Below are 19764 nucleotides of genomic sequence, written 5' to 3'. Positions count from 1 at the left end.
ATTCACAAATATTGGTTTCAATATGGAACCCGCCAACACGTGTAGATGGCGGGACAGAGACTCCACTCGGCTATTCATAGGGTCCGTAAAGGCTGGAGATTCTTCCACCGGAACCACAGTAGACTTATTGAGCCTGGAAACCCGGTGATCCACCTTTGGTGGCATGGTCCACCTAATGAAAACTGCATCTGCAAAAGGATAATGGAGTTTAAAGTGCTTAGGCACCACAAGCATTGTTCATTGACAATATTGTCAAAAGCTCCGGGTAAGGACACCCGATTTTTGGGAGCAAAAAGACACCTGCGAACCTGATGCTGTAAATTTATCTGCCAATTTTAAAGTTTCCCACACTGAAACTATAAGTGTTTTAACTGATGCGTTTTCCCGTGCGGGGGCTGAGGAGGACAGGTCCACCATCAGAATACGAAGACACCGACCCCTCAGGGTGGGGTGAGTCTGCGATGGCCATATCTGCCTCCCTGAGGAAACTACCGATAGAGGTGAAGGCAGCAACACTTTTACACAAAAAATCTATGTTTGATACCAAGCTTTCTAAGACTGCTGTAAGCGCAGACAGGGGCTGTGACCCAGAAGGGTTCGCAGCCGCACCCAGGGGGTCTGTAGGAGAAATAGTATCCTGGGACTTTATTTTACACTGATATAAAAAAATGCAGTGTCACTTTAAAAAGTCGCTAAATAGCGATCCAACTGCTAATTGAGTGGTATACCTAGTCCCAATCTAATACAAAATCTGATAGCAGAGTGGATGAGGAAACCTACATGGGACCCCAGAAAAACGTTACCAAACCGCTCAGGAGATTGCCAGCACGTTCTGTGAAACAGAAAGTAAAATGTTCTGATACAGGAAATAGAAAGCACAGCCTGGATCATTGCTAGATCTTGTGTGTCATGCCGTTTGCATGTCCAGCGATCATGGACTGCAAGAAAATGGCCGCCTCATGCATTCCTATAGGGAACTAACAAAAAATTGCCCATGCATTTTAATGAGAGAATAGAAGCATGAATCTACAGCAAAATGGCGGCCTCCACGGTGCGCCATGCGGTCTCCCGGACCCCCAGAGGTGGTCCCAGACAAGAGGCATCAGATGGTCCCTAGGAAGGGACCCCATCAGGACAAAGCCACCCCCACAGAAAACCGCCGCTGCGGCCGCAATATTTCCGCCCTCCTGAGGTAGGACAAAAGACTTGGAGGGGATAGACCCAATATCCCAGAAGCCAGAAGAACCGAGAGAGCCCCGAGGGTCTGACTATTCCAGGAAGAGGGCCCACGTCCACCCCGAGACCGCCAGAGGATTGGGGGGACAGTATTACTCACCATACCGCGGTACCAGGAGGGCGCCACTCCGAACAGTCCATCTCCCACCCGGGGTGGGGTTGCTGCCAGCCAGGGGGTACGCTGCGACTCAGGGCGTTCCAGGTAGATCGCGTCCCAGCGAGACTTGTCCACTCGCAGGCTCGTCCCCATTCATCAGGGCTCTGTTGTGGCGAGGCCTAGTTCTGGACTTTATCCTGCTCACGCTCGCTGGCCAGGCTGGGAGACCTTAAGGATCTAGAATATCCAGTCGAAACCACATCCAGCTGTTGCTTTTAGTTCTCCAGGAACTCTAGCTAGTGAAAATAAAAAAATCACAAAATAGCAAATTTCCCTATTAATAGCTAAGACAGAAGTCCCAGCAGCGAACTAGGTCCTATTTCTAAACTAGGCAGAAACAAACTAGAGGCTGTAGAAAAGTGTGTGGGGTTATGCCTGCAGGGAAAGCCACTATAGGTGTGGTAAAGCTTTTTCATACCTAGATGAAAATAGATTTATTTCATGTCTGTCATTCCTGTTAGGAAACTTAAAAAAAAAAAAAGCAATAAAGCTGATAAGCAAAAGTCAATTCCTTATAAATGTGAATTTAAAGACAACCTCTAAAGATACAGCCAGCTTACCAGACCAAAGTATCAAAGTACAATGATAGTCAACAAAATGCTTGTCAGTAAAGTCATTATTAACTACGAAGAGCTGAATGGAAGTTTCTCAAGAATCCCAGTGGTGAGTGTCACTTTTCTAGCAAGACATTCTGTTGTGCTCTCCTTTTAGATCTGTCGTAATGTATTGTTTTCACATTATTAATTTATAGAAACTCAGTGTGGAGTGCAGATGGGTCTAATCACATAAAGTCAGAAGTTTGGATGCTCGGTGCTATGTTTCATCCTAGGCAAAAGCATAGCTTACACTTTCCATGTCCTGATTAACAGAAATAGGATGTTCTAAACGAGAGTTAAAGTGTTTGTAACCCTAAAAAAATAAAAATATATAATTCTGTTCCTATAAAGCAGTGCTTGTGCTGTGTCATTTGGTCCTCTCTATCACCTACAAACCTGGCTGATCCTGCCAGTTTCTACCCTCCCCTCTGTATACTGACCACGGTGTATCATGGCTGCTGAGCCTTAAAACCGTGGTCAGTGTACGTGTCTCCGTCACCCGCAGCTCTAGTGTCTGATCTCCTATGTCCTCCTCCCCCCTCCCCTCCCTGCCCGCCAGCTCCTGTGTGTGAGCTGTGTCCTCCCCTCCGCTGCTGCTATACAATGTAAAAAATGATCTGTCCTTTGTAGAATCCTCTCTATTATAACCTGTTATATTGCTCAGTGCCCTTGTTTTATAAAAATGATGCAGCGCATTACCTTATTGAAGACCGCCGCTGAGCAGTCACGTGACCGCCCGAGGCTCTCCACCTCTCTCCCAGCTGACATCAGAGAGAACCTCAGACCCTCCTAATGCAGTCCTCGGAGTGTGGCAGGAGCACGCCGGGACATCAGCTGACTGCACAGCGGTGCTTCAAAATAAGGTATTGCGCCACATCATTTTTATAAAACAAAGGCACTGAGCAATAGAACAGGTTATAATAGAGGGGATTCTACTAATGCTTAACAACCACTTTAAAGCCAAACCCTGGGCAAAAAATAATAATTTTCCCATGCAGTCAGGCACTGTGCACTGCACGGGTCAACTGCTCGTTTTGTCTAGGGGTGAGGAGAAAGCTGATTGTAAGATGAACCAGATTCTCAGTGCCAGAAAACCAATGCAAGCTTATGCTAATATTAGTGCGCACGTGCATTGTTCACGTGCCAATACTTCTAGGCAAAGGTGTACTATTCCTATTTAACGTGCTCGCATTCGTGCGCACACTCGTACATACGCATGTGCACATACTAATTAGCATGCATACTTGGCACCCAGCTGCCTATTTAGACTGGCCTGTCACCAAAAGTAGTTGCTGAATGGTCTTCAGCGTGTACCTGTATTCCTGTGACCTGATCAACTGAACCTGCTTATCTGTGTATGACCCAGGCCTCCTCCTGGACTCTGCCTTTGCTGCTGCATTAACTTTGTTCACCTTATCTCTTTGACCTCGGCCTGTTTTGCTAGACTTGTCTTTGCCTGCTGATTCTGTACTGCGCTACCCAGCTGTTACCAACCTTGGCCTGCTTCCTGGACTTTTCTTTGTCTGCTGACTTGGTCCCCTGTTACCCGGCTGTTGCTGGTCGCTGCCTGCATATCGACTCTGCTACCATCCCCTGTACTGGTGCCAAGCTGCTTCATTATCCTGTTACTAGGACTGCAACCCCCAGCTTCATCCACCTAAGCCAGCTACCCGTGCCTCTCATACTCTCTGTCTCCACCTTCAGGAGTGTTGGGCAGGAGGTGCAAGAGAGGTCTCCACGACATTCCAGTCATCACCAGGTATGTGATACTGATACTCACCCGATCCTTTATTCCACTGGAAAATATTTTTCCCCCCAGGTCCAGCAGTGGACTTTTCCTGGTCTATGAAGCCTGCACTGGGCTTGATGATGTCATGAACAGTCTACAACTCAAGATCGGTGGCGCGTGGGGGTGCCGGACCAGGCTTGTGCTGGGAGAATTAGGTAAGTATATTTCTGCTGTTCTCTGCCCTGGACAAAATGAGCAGTTAACCTGTGCAGTGCGGGCACAGCCCCATTGCATGGCAAGCCTTTTTTTTTTGCCCACAGATGGGCTTTAATATAAAATTAGACAAGATAATGTCAACATGATACTGGGAATTTTTCTGCGTACGGACATGTAGGTTCACAGAGTTCATACATAATGATGTAATTTAAGGCAACCTAATTTCATTATCATGTTACCTGGGCTCACTGTAAGAATAGATATTTGAGTCATGCTTCTGAAAAAGGTGAATTACCTAACCGTGTATTTACGGTCAAAACTTAAAATCATATTTTCATTTAAAATTTTCTAGTCTGCTCCTAATTATCTTAACAATCATGAAGTTTGTATACTTACTTTTTTGAAGAATTCCCACATATTTACTTCCTTGAAATCTGTGACAAGTATTCACTATGTGAGTAGGCGCTGCTGTGCCACACTTTTCACAGAGCCTGCACAGTCAGTACAAGAATCACACCACATTGCAGGTGCATCTCATAAAATTAGAATATCATCAAAAAGATAGTTAATTTCAGTACTTCAATTCAAAAAGTGAAACTCATATATTTTATATAGATGTGTTACACACAGAGGGATATATTTCAAGCATTTCTATGGAAGCCCAGGTTTCTTTGATAGTGGCCTTCAGCTCATTTGCATTGTTGGGTGTGGTGTCTCTCATATTCCCTTGACAATACCCCACAGATTCTCTATGGGGTTTAGATCAGGAAAGTTTGCTGTCCAATCAAGTACAGTTATACCATGATCATTAAACCAGACATTGGTACTTTTGGCAATGTGGCCAGGTGCCAAGTCCTGCTGGAAAATGAAATCAGCATCTCCATAAAGCTGGTCAGCAGAGGGAAGCATGAGGTGCTCTAGAATTTCCTGGTAGAGGGCTGCGCTGACTGTGGATTTGATCAAAATACAGTGGACCAACACCAAATAACATGGCTCCCCAAGTCATCACTGACTGTGGACTTGATAAAACACAGTGGACCAACACCAGCAGATGACATGGCTTCCCAAATCATCGCAGACAGTGGAAAATGTTGCATTTAATTTGAAAATCAAGGTCCCAGAGTCTGGAGGAAGAGTGGAGAGGCACAAAATCCAAGTTGCATGAGGTCTCCGCAGTCAGTAATGATTTGGGGAGCCATGTCATCTGCTGGTGTTGGTCCACTGTGTTTTATCAGATCAAAAGTCAGTGCAGCCCTCTACCAGGAAATTATTGGACACTTCATGCTTCCCTCTGCTGACCAGCTTTATGGAGATGCTGATTTTATTTTCCAGCAGGACTTGGCACCTGACCACACTGCCAAAAGTACCAATACCTGGTTTAATGATCATGGTATAACTGTGCTTGATTGGCCAGTAAACTTGCCTGACCTAAACCCCATAGAGAATCTGTGGGGCATTGTCAAGAAGAAGATGAGAGACACCAGAACCAACAATGTAGATGAGCTGAAAGCCACTATCAAATAAACCTGGGCTTCCATAACACCTCAGCAGTGCCACAGGCTGATCCCCTCCATGCCAAGCCATATTGATGCAGTAGTTTATGCAAAAGGAGCCCCAACCAAATATTGAGTGCATACTATACTGTACATGGACATAGTTTTCAGTAAGCCAACATTTCTGTATTAAAATCCTTTTTTTATTGGTCTTATGTGATATTCTGAGATACTGAATTTTTGGGTTTTCACTAGCTGAAAGCCGTAATCATCAAAATGAAAACAAAGAAATGCTTGAAATAAATCACTCTGTGTGTAACGCATCTATATAAAATATACGAGCTTCACTTTTTGAATTGAATTACTGAAATAAATTAACTATTTGATTAAATTCTAATTTTATGAGATGCACCTGTATATCAGCTTGCAGGCAGCAAGGTATCATGGAAAATATAGTCCTTAGAAATGGCGATTAAACAGAAAAGGAGAAGCTGCAAAGCATGCAGGGAAGCCAGGAAGTTGTGGAAAGGGATGGGCAGCAGACAGGCAGAAAGGAGATCATATTGGATTGTCAAAAGCAACTATCATTTGTATTGCTTTTATATGCTGATGTTATAAAATGAAAGTGTAGGTAGTGACTTTGGAATTTCTCTAACGTGTAACTAAAGTATAGCTAAAGGCAAAATCTTTTTTGGATTCGGATAGAGCGGTTAGGAGTTAGAACAAAGTTCATGTTTTTAATGCTGTCTGTGTCTCTGGTAGGAAACTTCACTCACTCTAATTGTCCTGATTAACAATATCCCTGAGATTGAAAGTGAGGGCAAATCCAAAATTGTGTGCTGCCACCAGAACATCAATAGGGGGGTGGGGGTGGGGGGTATCTTCCACTAGGGGCAATTATTGAAGAGTGGATTTCCCTCGCATTGGAAAAACATCCTATTACTTATGGTTGAGTCTACAGGACAGAAGTAATAATATATTTCCCTAATCAGATACATATGATAAAAGAAGAACAAAAAAAAAACTTGACTGCGGTTTTAACCCTCCAAAAATTTAACAGAAAGAGGTGTTCCATTTATGTCATTTTTGGTCTATTTGGGCGACAGTTTGGCGACTGAGGGTGGCGTCAGAGCTTGCTGGACAACCAACATTAGTTGGAACTAGAGTTTACTACAAACCAGAATTTAAAGCGTAAGTTTAGCTAAACATAAAAACAAACATCAGCACAAGGGACTCATTTACAGTTAGTATGATGTGTCCCTTGTATTGATTCTTCTTGTTTCAGTAAAAATCTTCCACTCCTTCCTCCTTCCTCTATCCATAACACCCTTGAGAATGGATAGAATGTAAAGTGAGGTAAAGTGAAGTAAATTTAGACATCCACTTACGTGCTAAGGAAGCTCTTTGTATTTTTGTAACAAATTCCACTACATTAATTGGATGTTTGGGAGTCCTCTTCAGTTCTGACTGCAGTTCAAGTGTATATTAGTTTCTTTTCACAGTGGAGTAAATCAGACCCCAAATGTATTACCCACTGTCTATGGATGACTCAGGATCTATGAATGGAGGACAAGCAGAAAATTGATAGCTCCACCCATTGCATTCATAGATCCCGTTTCATTCATATAACTGTCGTTTGACTTTTATGAATGGTGGAGTTGGGCAGAAAAGGTGGGCATAGTTGGGCTTTCTTAAAGCGGAAGTAAACCCATCGATTTAACAGTTTCAACAGTTACATTCCCGGCATGCTGTAAAATACTAGCTGTCATACTTACTTGTGCTCTTAACCAAAGTATCAAACCATCCAATGACTGGAGTCATAACTGATCACATGTGCAGCATCATTGCAGTTGAAGATTAAACAAAGGCCAAGATGGCAGGGCGCCATGGGCAACAGGGGCATCGTGCGGCCATCACAGCTCGCACTTGATCAGGCCGCACAGCGGGAGGTAAGCGCGACCGCGGCCTGGAGAGGGTTAACACAGGCCACGGCCGCCGCTTACCTCCCGCTGTGCGGCTGTGCCCGGTCTCCTATTTTTCCAGGGCTGAGCTGTGTGTGTATGTCTCACACAGCTCAGCCTCCGATCCGCCGCCACTGACAGATCCCTCCTCTCCAGGGACGCCAGAGGAGAGATTGTCAGATCCTCCTCCTCCCTCCCCTTCTCCTCCTCATAAAAGCAGGGCAGCATAAAAAGTCATAAAAGCAGGGCAGGCCCTCCGCAGAAGTCTTGGAATGACGAAACCGGTCAGGGTGTGAGGAATGCGGTTACCATAGCAACAGGACGCCAGGCGTGGACTCGATAGTACTTGCAGACTTCCTGAGCACTGACGAGCAACACGGAAGCTCGGTAGGCTCCCAATGGTATCCTATGCTGCCCTGCTTTTATGACTTTTTATGCTGTTTTTACCTAATGTGTTTGTAAGTGCATTTGTGGAGGGGGGTTGTTTGGGCATTAATAAACCTTTACTGGCTATACTGCTCTATGTGCCCCTTGTATTTTCTCCTATGCACTATGCTGGAGCGCTGCAGATCCAGGGGATCAGTGGTATATCTTTCTACAAGTGGATCCTTGAGAGATTCCGGTCTTGATACCTCAGTGGATTTTGGGCTATAGTCTTGCCAGTATCTGGTAAGTGTGTTTCCTTAGGGAGTGATGCACACGGTGAGGTGAAGGAATTGAGCATTCTTTTCCGGCTCCAGCACTGGTGACTGATCCCCTTGTGGATTCCATAGAGACTGATCTACCACTTTCCCTATGTACTTTATCTGGACTTGCATGCCTTGATAAGGAATATATCATGTGTTTAAGCAGTGCTTGTGTATATGGTTCTTGACAACTGTTGAGGTGATATGCACTTTATTTGCACATCTAAGAATTGGTAAGTTGCAATATAATAAATGTTTGTTTTTGGGTTTAATTTCGCTTTAATTGTAACCTGTTGCTGTTTATCAGTGCGTACTGACATTCATCTTGTAAATTATACATATCATGTTGTGCATTGTCAGTGCACATTCCACAGCTTTATTTTTGCGAAGCATCTTGGCATCAGTCTTACAAAACAGTCTGGTTAGTAAAAAAAAAATGGTTAATTTTTCTAGGAAACAGCCTAAGATCCAACATGAATTAATATGCTGCATCGTAGCAAATAAACTGTTCAAGAGCTGACATGTTATCTTTGGATACCACAACACAAAAAAATCCCACAGGAATAGTTTCTTAATTTTAAACCAAGTGTGAACATCTAGACAATTAATAAGAAACAAAGAAGAGCACAAGAGAGATCATGTCTCATTGGGGCAACAAATCTCTATTAGAACAAAGATTCGGAATTAGATGAATGAGTGACACTTATAGATATATATCCCATCCAGGAAATGAAGCCTTGCCTGTGAAGGTGGATAATACTGAGTATAGCTTCAGAACAAATAATAGGATTACCGCATTCCTAAAGATTAACCTCACTTGAACTGCCGCCTCTTCTCCCCCACCCCTTCCCCAATGGTAGAGCGAACATTTTGACTAGCCCAAATAACAAGGGATTATGTTCTTAACTTTCCCCTTATCATGTCAAACTGTGTTCAGATAACTATTGTAACTGCGTGAACAAAGATGCCAAAATCATTTTCTCGAAGTTCTGTTAGAGAGTTCTGGAGCAAAACAAATGCTAAAACTCAGCTGCCATGCCAAACTAGAGCGGCAGTAGGAGGCTGGGCGTGACACACGCCAGGATGTGGGTGACGCTCGTTCGGAAATTCCTGGCCTAAGCTCTCAGCTCAAAGAACATATTTCTAAATGGTATCTGACACGTATTACATATTATTGTATTCACACTTTAATCCCTAAAAGTACTTGGGTCATTAACAAAGTTATACCAGAAATCTGAATAACATTTTTAAAGTATAGATCTCTCTTATAGATATAGCATAGATAGAGTAGGGAATGGATAAAACCCCTGTTACTTTTATTGTCTCTTTTGGGGGGATTTTCCTTCACCTCCTGTTCTGAAAGCAAGTCTCCACAAAGTAAGGGGATTTCCCATTTTAGACAGTTGTCAATGGAATAGATGTCTTGATTGGAAGAATTCCCCTTACCTCTTGTTCCACTGACACCGTAAAATTCTTGAGTCTCCCCAGTGGGGCCAGACATCAGTAAGCACCGAAAAGAGGCTCTGGTTGTTCTCTACCGGCCTTTCCCAACCTTTGTACCCAAAAGGAACACTTGAAACAATTTTTAGGTCTCGGGGAATCCTTTTGCTAAAACCAATTCCTTGGGAGTCAGTGGGAAAAGATGCCCCTTACCTTGCTGGTTAGAAGAAGGCCCTACAGCTTGTGGCCAGAATGCCATCACTAAAGATCATTGGTGTAATGCCTCCGGCTGTGACAAGTGTAGTTGGCCCTGGGAAATCGATCAACCACAGGTAATGGAACCCTTAGCAACCATTTGAGAAACCCTAGCTGATATTGGCTGTTCTGTACTCTATCCAAAACTATAAACAAATAAAAAAAAAAAAAAAATGCTACCCATCCTTCCCCCCAGCCTGGGAAGCCCCATCGGCATTCCGTAATTGGGTGACCGCTGGCCTTCTCAGAGCACATTCCATGATCACATTCAACTCCTTTAAGCCTTTTCCAACGCTTTGTGAATCTCACAATATACCGAACTCGGAAATCTTTCGCTACCTACAAATTAAGCACTTCCTGGCCAAATGTATCCACACTGACTCTTCCTTACCCAACATGACTTCTTTTGAACACACTTGCCTCCATGACCCACATGCCCGGGGCCTCATATCCTCGTTATACACCAGATTCACTGACTCCCCCGACCGTACTCCTCCTGCGTATACTACTAAGTGGGAACAGGATCTTGGGTCCGCTATAGATGTTAAAGATTGGTCCAAAATCTGGCAATCAACGAAGACGGTCTCACAAAATATAGTAGCCTCGGAAACAAACTACAAAGTGCTGATGTGGTGGTATTTAGTACCCGCACGCATTGCAAAATTTTCACCCTCCTACTCTGCAACATGCTTTCGAGGTTGCCTGGAGCCAGGCACACACTTGCACATTTGGTGGACTTGCCCATTGGTGCAAAAGTTTTGGCAGGCCGTCTTCCATATTCTCTCCACCCTGATGGACGTTCCGATCTCGTCTGACCCTCTACTGGCTCTCTTGAATGTAAAACCGGATAATGTGTCCAAATTCCGCCACAAACTGTTCCTACAGGTCACAACAGCGGCTAAACAAACCATTGCGAAAGCGTGGAAATCCCCACACCTGCCGTTAACTGAAGTGAAACACCGAATCACCAACGCTATGATTCACGCCAAAATCGATGCTGTTTTGACGGATACAGTCGAGAAATATGATAGAATCTGGCAACCTTGGGTTGACAATTTTCTTCCCCCCAATTTTGATAGCTCCCTACTGCTGCCCTGAACCAAACCTGGGGACCCAAAACCCCCACTCCTTAAGTACTGGCCCCCCCGGCGATCCTTACTCTTCCCCCTCTTTCTACCCCTCCCCCTTTTATCCTTGTCCCCTCTTGTTACCCCCTTCTCCCTGTCCCCCCCCCCCACCCTGCTTCCTTCCTTCTGCATACATATGTTGTAGCTCCTACAACGTCTGAGTTCGTTCTACCTTGTCATTTTAACTACAGTTTACAGGTTATCCGTTCGACTTGTTCCCTCATTCTGGCTTACTGTAGCCTATGTTTTCCCTGTTTGGTAGATACCCGTGAGGTTCCTCTCATCCCCCTGCCTCTTCCCACACGATTCGGTAGACTTGGGTACTGTTCCCTTTTAGTTTAACAATTGGTTGGTTTTGCCTCCCCACCTAGGCACAGTGTGATCCCTATATGGGGTGCCGGTGGGTTGGTAATGCCAATCGCTACTCTCTTGTGACAACCCATTTTACCGCCCCTTGTCTACTAACCCTCACGATTTGCTGTAGTTACAGTTATTGGTCATGCTCTGTTACCGAGCTTTGTATACATTACCTTGCATTATTCTGTATGTCAAACGTTGTTACTCACTTGCATTATTCAATAAAATACTTGAAACAGAAAAAAAATGCTTTGGCAATAGATACACTTTAAGGGCCCATTCACACTAGGAAAACCATGTGAATTGTTTAGGAACGCTATTCGGTTCCTGTGCGATTCACATGCAGTTCTGTGCAGTGCAATTCCATTTTAAGTGGTCTGAGATCACACCGCACTAAAACTAGTGCATGTACTACTTTTTGAAAGCATGGTAACCACATCGCATGGTACTTTTGTACCATGCCACCCAGTGCAGGCCGGTGCAGGCAAATGCACTGCGTTTGCAACCTGCAGTGTGGGTGTCATTAACATTGCACTGACCCCCGCAGCAGATGACAAGGGCAGGGCAAATGGAATATGGTGGGAGAAGCCACGCATGAGGATTAAGGATAACTGCACTTCCAGAGAAAGTTCACCTATCCTTTTGCTTACTCATTCAAGTTAAAGACCCTCCCAAACCCTTACCAGGTGTATGTTGGGGATAATCTGCTGTCAAGTGCAGGTCATTTTTCAGATTAATGCTAGTTCTACTAACATTAATGCAGTTTCGGCATAAATTCCATGCAGGAGCCACAAAAAAATGCTTGTTTATCTCTAAGACAGACCATAGATTACTCAATTTTCTTTCCTTCCAATGTTGGTGGTGGCAGTAATCACATGTAGAAAAATCAGATAGGCTAGTTGTACCCATGTTGATAAATGGATCAACTTGGGTACAATCAGCCTGCCTATAAATGGATTGGAATTCCCTGCTGAACCGCACGTATTTCGATCCATGTTTGGCCGGCTTTAGCCTCTGTGTCTTTAACAATGAAACCAGTTGGGCCCATTTATTAACATGTTTTACCTAAACATGCCCTGCCATGGATGATGCTGTGAGTAAGGTCGGCCATGTATGGTTTGAATCTCTCGGTTCAGCAGAAGGTGGTGGAGGTGGAAGAATTCTTCTAGGTATTTCTTGAAATAATAAGCAGTGATACGTGGAAAATAGGGTGAATCTTCATTCTGTCGGGAAGGTTTAAGCGAAAAGTAACCTGCTTGATTTTGAGGTCCCACAAACTTTTTGCCCAACTTTGCAGATGGAACATTGACCTTCAAATTTTTGGTTGATAACCAAACTTTATCACCCACATGAAAGGTAGGAAGTGATCTGTGATGTCTATCAGCAGCCTTCTTGTACCACTCCTCAGCCTCCCTCAAAGTCTCAATCAATTTCTCCTGAATCTCCTGCGATGTACATACAGTAGGTAATCTGCTGGTAAAAGAAGGAACTAGAGTTGAGATAGGGAGAACAGGAATAAAAACTGGATGATACCTGGTGTTTAAGTAAAAAAAACTTTGAGAAGTAGAGCTACTGTATGTTTAGAATTGTTATAGGTAAATTCTGCTGTAGAAAGATAATCCACCCAGTCATCCTGAAGATAACTGTACAGCATAGAGCAGGGAGCTAAGTGTAATCTGCGACCTGAGTGGAGGGAATGGATACACCCCCATGTTTCATCTCAAAGGGAAACATGTACAGCTGAGGCTGTTAATCTTATCCTGTGTGCTGGAGGAGGTGGGGTTGGGCTGTCTGCCAGGATTCCCTGGTAACTCAGATAGAAAAGGGAGGACAGCGCAGGCAGAAATTGCATTGAGTGCTTTGGACTGAGGCGAGCACATATAATAGATGGATATGCTTTGTTCATCTTTTGTTTTAGAGATTTACAACCACTTTAAATACAAAAAGTCCATAAGAACTGTTTCAACATGCTGTTATCTTAAAATTGAGTAAGTATATATACCTATAACACTATTTATCACTGTGACATGTAAGCATGGATTGTCCAGTATACATATATGTGCCATTATATAGCTGTTTAGAGATTATTGAATGCTTGTCTACTCAGCTAAGGTGTACATTTGGTGCAGTTACACTTATTTTGTAGTAAAAGAAAATATAAAACCTCACACCCAGTATATGGGACTGCGGCACTCACAATTGTCTGAATACAAGTCATGAAAAATGAAATAAAACAAAATAAGTGCATGTGTCCCCTTTTAATGCAGTCGAGTCTCCTTTTCTGAGGACGCCTATTCGGGGGAAACACATTGTGTGGAGCTACTCTGTGACATCAACTCGCACGTTGGCCAGTCCTGCGGCGGCACTATGTATACATTTTACTGTTTGATTGTTCTTACTGGCCATGTAAGTGCAATAATTTTTAAATAAATTCACATTTTAAGCTAAATTGCACTATGAGACGTCTCTTTTATTTCATTTGTCCATTATCTGTGGATTCAAGCATGGGCTATTGGGACAGATATCCTCTGTTGTTATCATTCTCGAGCAGATTGCCCGGGACCCTCAGTATTATTCAAAGCACTCTGTGATCTTTTCTCTTGTAAGAGGGTGTGCACGAGGGAGCTGCACCTGAACACTGGAAGCACTTATATTCGTTTGAATGTCACTTAAAGTGATATTAAAGTCTTGTTTTTTTTTCATTAAAAATAACAAACATGTTATACTTACCTCCTCAGTTGGTTTTGCACAGAGCAGCCCAGATCCTCCTCTTCTCAGGTCCCTCTTTGTTGCTCCTGGCCCCTCCCTCCTGTTGAGTGCCTCCATACAAGCAGCTTGCTATGGGGGCACCCAAACCAAGCCTCAGCTCCCTGAGTCCATTCAGACACTGATTGACAGCAGAGGGAGCCAATGGCGCCGCGCTGCTATCTTAGCCAATGAAGAGGTGAGTCCCCGGACAGCCGAGTCTCTCGTGCAACATTGCTGGATCTAGCTGAACCTCTGGTAAGTATTAGGGAGCTGAGGGGGGCTGCTGCTCACAGAATGCATTAAGATAAAAACCTTCTGCCTTTGCAACTACTTTAAAGCACCTTGAGTCACTGGTGGACTTTTGATTTAATTTTTGGACTTTTTGCCAAATATGTATTTATACTTTCCTCTTATTATTCATAATTCGCTTTTCTTGGGTTTTCTTTCACTTTGTGACTGCATTTAGTGTGACATGCACACTTATTTTTGCTTTATGTAATTTTTTTTGTCCTTTATTCACACTTATTTTGTATCCTCCAGCCCTCCCTACCTCCCTGCCTCCCAGTCTTATACTCGGCTGTGCAACCCCATCAGCGCCGCACAGCCAATGTGTTTCACATATAATATATACAGTATATTCTCAGTTGGTACACCAATTGTTTTTCATAGGACCATATCAAGTGGAGACATGCATAATGCATGCTACATCAAACTGAGTGGGAGCTGCTCTCTCTAGATGCCACAAAAATTTTACACACTACATTTTTGGGGGAATATTAGGTGTATTATTATTATTATTATTATTATACAGGATTTATATAGCGCCAACAGTTTGCGAAGCGCTTTACAATGTGAGGGAAGACAATACAGTTACAATACATTTCAAAACAGGAGGAACTAGAGGACCTTGCTCGTTAGAGCTTACAATCTAGAAGGGAGGGTCAAGTGGAACAAAAGGCAATAACCGTGGGGGATGGGTTGATGGAGAAAATGGAGGTGCATTTGTTAGGGGTTGGTAGGATAGGCTTCTCTGAAAAGGAGGGTTTTTAGAGATCGCCTAAAAGCTAAAAGAGTAGGAGATAATCGGACAGATAAGGGTAAGGAGTTCCATAGGATTGGAGAGGCTCTGGAAAAGTCCTGGAGGCGAGCATGGGAGGAGGTGATGAGGGGAGAGCAGGAGGTTTTAAGAGGACCAAAGAGAGCGATTAGGTTGGTATTTTGAGACGAGGCTGGTGATGTAGCTAGGGGCTAAGCTGTGGGTTGCTTTGTAAGATGTTGTAAGTATTTTGAATTTAATTCGTTGGGTGATTGGAAGCCAGTGGAGGGCTTGACAGAGAGGAGCAGCGGACACTGAGCGATTGGTGAGGTGGATGAGCCTGGCGGCAGCATTCATGATGGATTGAAGGGGGGATAGCCTGTGTAGAGGTAAGCCAATGAGAAGGGAATTGCAGTAGTCGAGGCGCGAGATGACCAGGGAGTGAACTAGGAGCTTTGTTGTGTCTTTGGTTAGAAAGGGGCGTATTTTGGAGATGTTGCGGAGGCTGAGGCGGCAAGATTTGGACAGTGATTGGATGTGGGGTTTGAAGGAGAGTTCAGAGTCCAGGACGACACCTAAGACCTTGGCATGCGGGGATGGGCTGATAGTAATGCCATCAATATTGACGGAGAAATCAGGGGAGGGGAAGGGGCACGTGGTGGAGGAAAAATTATAAGCTCGGTTTTGGATGGTGTACACCCCAATATTTAAAAAAAAACTGAAAGAAACTAGGATGGCAGGACACAGTAAGTTTAATGATCTGTGTTTCACTTGCCTCCATGCTCCTGTATCATCTTTATGTTGCCTAACTAGTGCAAATCATCCTGATAGTCTGCATTGCAGCTCCAAGGTTCTCAGACAAGTCTTCCTTGTTTGGGCCCAATAACTAATTCAGAACGGTTACAGAACAAAGTGCAGGGAAAGAAATTGTTATGGCTTAGTCACTCGTTGGACTTGTTGGATAAGTGTAATGCAAATCGTTGCACTTACTGTGCCCTAATCTTTAGAAATAGCACACCTGCTCATCCCACATATAGAGTGCTTATGGTGCCACATGCAGTCTATGCATAGACATTCTGATTAGAAATTTCTAAATAATAAACTGTATACATTATTTAGAATACGTAAATGTTCTTTTCATTGGTAATGATGCATGCAATATCCTGTAATAGTACATTGAAGCATTTTGTGTTCTTCAGATTGTCCTATATTTCTGTGTCACCAAAGATCCAGAATGCAGATTTCTCAGTGTATCCTGGGAAGTTTTCTGTTGAATATATTTCATCTGATTCAGCTTAATGGAGCTGCAGAGAAAAAATGGAAAGGGCGAGGTACCACCTCCAACCTAGAAGATATTATTATTGGCCGGTGTTCTGATTACATTGCAACAGTGAATCCTTCTGTGGGGTAAGCACTGTCATCTAACTGTTGTGAGTGAACGCAAGCACATAAAATACAGAGATCTAAGTTGAAAGTGTGTGTGTGTGTGTTCAAATTTTAATAGAGCACCTATTTAGAAAAACTGCAGACAGAAGAACACAGAGTACAGCATGCAGTATCCATGGACAGGCAGAGAAGAGCCCTAGGTTTAGTTTGATTTTCCTCATCCTTTACATTGATAATAAAGAGAAGCACCCAATTTGCAAAGTTTTTATTTAGACCACAAATAATGAAACGTTCTCGTTGTTACAGTGATAAAAACTGCTCTGCTGTATGGGACGCTTTTAAGAGTGCCTTTGCCAACAAGGATCCATGTTCTGTCTTTCCATCTGATTATCAGCTCTTTATCAACATGGCACACCATGACATCCCAGCAAATAAGGTACAAATCATTATGGTTTATATATTGGTAATTGTGATAGCAATATGGAAATTACCAAGTACATAATACAACATTTGAGCTGGTTGCAAGTTTTCAGCATTCTAGAAAATCAGTGGAATCGATCGCTGACTGGAGAACAGAGAGCGATACTTCATACATACTGTACATTTGGGGAAATGGTTTCAATGATTTGGATCAAGAGCATGTAGATCCCTATCCTTCCAAGACTCATTTCCATATGTATGGGCAAACAAAATTGATTCTTTTATGTTGTTTTTTTTTTGTGATGAAAACTAATATTTCCTGATTTATGTGCCAGGTTAGTGACAGGGCTGAGGTTTCTCCCCCCCCCATTCCCAAGTAAAAGGGTTGGGTGGTTGAGAGGCCAAATGTCAAGCACTAGCACTGTAATGTAGATGGAAGCGGATCAAGTCACATGCCCCTGCATGAGTTAGACCAGGGATAGGCAACCATAGGGAGGTGGAGATATACCTGAACAACATAAAAGAGATCAAAGAACAACAGGGTGAAGCACAACTTTTTTTTAGGGAGATAACATAGAAAGCCCCCTTTTGCAGTAAAGAAGGTTTGAAGAGTTCAGGGGTCAGTTGTAAGTAGGGTGGAGTTCAGGGATCAGTAGTAGGTAATGCAGAGTTCAGTGGTCAGTAGTATGTATTGCAGCACTCAGAGGTCAGTAGTACATATCGCAGTGTGCAGGGGTCAGGAGTAAGTAATGCAGAGTTCTGGTCAGTGGTATGTAACCATTGACCAGCATGCTGATGTTAGTGGTCAGTGTGCAAAGGTCAGCGGTACAGTATTTAATGCACAGTGCAGGGGGTCAGGAGTACATAACACAGAGTTCAGAGGTCAGTAGTATGTAATGTAATGAAAAGTGCAAGGTTCAGAAAATAAGTAATGCACAGTTTAGAGGTCAGTAGTATGTATTGAAGAGGGCAGGGGTCAGTACTATGTAACACAGTGCAGTGGTTAGTAGCACGTAATGCATAGTGCAATGATCAGTATTACATAACATACAGTGCATAAGTCAGGAGTAACTAACCCACATCCCTCCTTCATAAGCAAAAAAAACCAGAGGCGTAACTAGAGCCTTCAGGGCCCCGATGCAAGAAACCATGAAGGGCCCCCCCAGATCCCTGGCCGGGGCCCTTCCCTTCAAGCCCAGGGCTCTTCCCACTAATCCTGGGGCTCTTTACTCTCGTTGTATGGCCTTTTATTACGGTCCCGCAGCAGGATCCTTTCACAAGTTCTGCAGTGGGCTCCCTTCCTGCAATCTTTGGGCCTCCCCACAGTGGTGCAATGCCAGGGCCCGGTCGCAAGTGTGACTTTTGCAATCCTGGAAGTTCACCCACTGGTTTGCTACTGGGCCACCTGGAGCATGGGGCCCGGTAGCAATCGCAACCCCTGCAACCCCTGTAGTTACGCCCCTGAAAAAAACCCTTTTCTGAGTTAAAATTGACAACAAAACAAATTCCCCCTCCCCTTGTAAAATACACTTCAGGCCTCAGATGCAGCTGTATCCGACAGAGTGCCAGAAGTCTGTTCAGGTCTCTCATAAATCGTGTCAAATGGTACATAAGAGCAGAGGTCTACAATGATTACTGCTGCTCAGATCTAAGGTCTGAGAGGCAGCGAGCAAGCTGGCCTCATGACCAGGTCAGGTGGGATGACTTGTGGCTGCAGGTGGCTGCTTGTCATAGGAAGAACTGATAGCTTTTGATCATATATTATCAATAGGTGTAGCCATACTCACTTTGCTCTCTCCGATCTTACACTGTCTTTGTATCCAGTCTATATGCTCATGCAGTATTGGATTTATGTACAATACTTTCAACAGTATAGCCTTCCTTTTGTTTCTGCTGCATCATACTCTTAGAATGATAGTTTGAACAGAGAGGAGAACTTGCACTTGCTTGCTTCGGGAGTTGGTGGGCATAGAATTTACGTTACGTCAGTGGCGTACCTACGGGGGGGGCGGGGGGGCGGGCCGCCCCGGGTGCCACGCACTGGGGGGGTGTCAGGCTGCTCGGAATATCAGTCAGTGTGAAGGAGCTGCAGTTTCTAAAGTCCGCGCTGCTCGCGGGGGCGGCGGCCGGCGGGAAGAAGGTGAGCACTGAGCAGCCTCCTCCTGTGTGTCTGTGTGACTGTCTGGACTGGAGAGGAGATGGGACAGCTGGATATAGAAGGATTCATCTTTCCGTATTTCTCCTGCTGCCGTTGAATGGCCGATTCTCCTCTCCCTCCTGCAGTCAGTTAGCGGCAGCAGGAGGAATATGTAAAGATCAAATCATCTATATGCAGCTGTCCCATCCCCTCTCCTATACAACTTGCTGGCCCCCTAGTGCTCTCCAGCCCCCCCCCTCCCCTTGCTCTTAACACCCCCTTCTCTTAACACCCCCCCTGCTCTAAACACCCCCCTGCTCTTAACACCCCCCCTGCTCTTAACACCCCCCTGCTCTAAACACCCCCCCTGCTCTTAACACCCCCCCTGCTCTTAACACCCCCCCTGCTCTTAACACCCCCCCTGTTCTAAACACCCCCCCTGTTCTAAACACCCCCCTGCTCTTAACACCCCCCCTGCTCTTAATACCCCCCCTGCTCTTAACACCCCCCCTGTTCTAAACACCCCCCCTGCTCTTAACACCCCCCCTGCTCTTAACACCCCCTTCTCTTAACACCCCCCCTGCTCTTAACACCCCCCCTGCTCTTAACACCCCCTTCTCTTAACACCCCCCCTGTTCTAAACACCCCCCTGCTCTTAACACCCCCCTGCTCTTAACACCCCCCCTGCTCTTAACACCCCCTTCTCTTAACACCCCCTTCTCTTAACACCCCCTGCTCTTAACACCCCCCCTGTTCTAAACACCCCCCCTGCTCTAAACACCCC

General features: G+C 44.4%; 1 protein-coding gene across 1 annotated transcript in view; it reads left to right on the top strand.

The window, feature by feature from the left end:
* The first annotated feature begins 2000 nt into the window (after positions 1-2000).
* LOC309561418 (ADP-ribosyl cyclase/cyclic ADP-ribose hydrolase 2-like) overlaps positions 2001-19764 on the top strand; it is a 61896-nt gene continuing 44132 nt past the window's right edge. The window contains exons 1-3 of the mRNA XM_082265315.1: positions 2001-2056; positions 16237-16444; positions 16730-16859. Of these exons, the coding sequence (XP_082121441.1) occupies positions 16272-16444; positions 16730-16859 (303 nt within the window). The 5' untranslated portion in view covers positions 2001-2056; positions 16237-16271. The remainder of the gene's footprint in view (positions 2057-16236; positions 16445-16729; positions 16860-19764) is intronic.

Source organism: Pelophylax lessonae, assembly GCF_965119305.1.
Source record: "Pelophylax lessonae genome assembly, chromosome: 1".
Classification (NCBI taxonomy): Eukaryota; Metazoa; Chordata; class Amphibia; order Anura; family Ranidae; genus Pelophylax; species Pelophylax lessonae.
The sequence above is the reverse complement of the archived record's forward strand: the minus strand, read 5'-3'. Positions and strand labels throughout refer to the sequence as shown.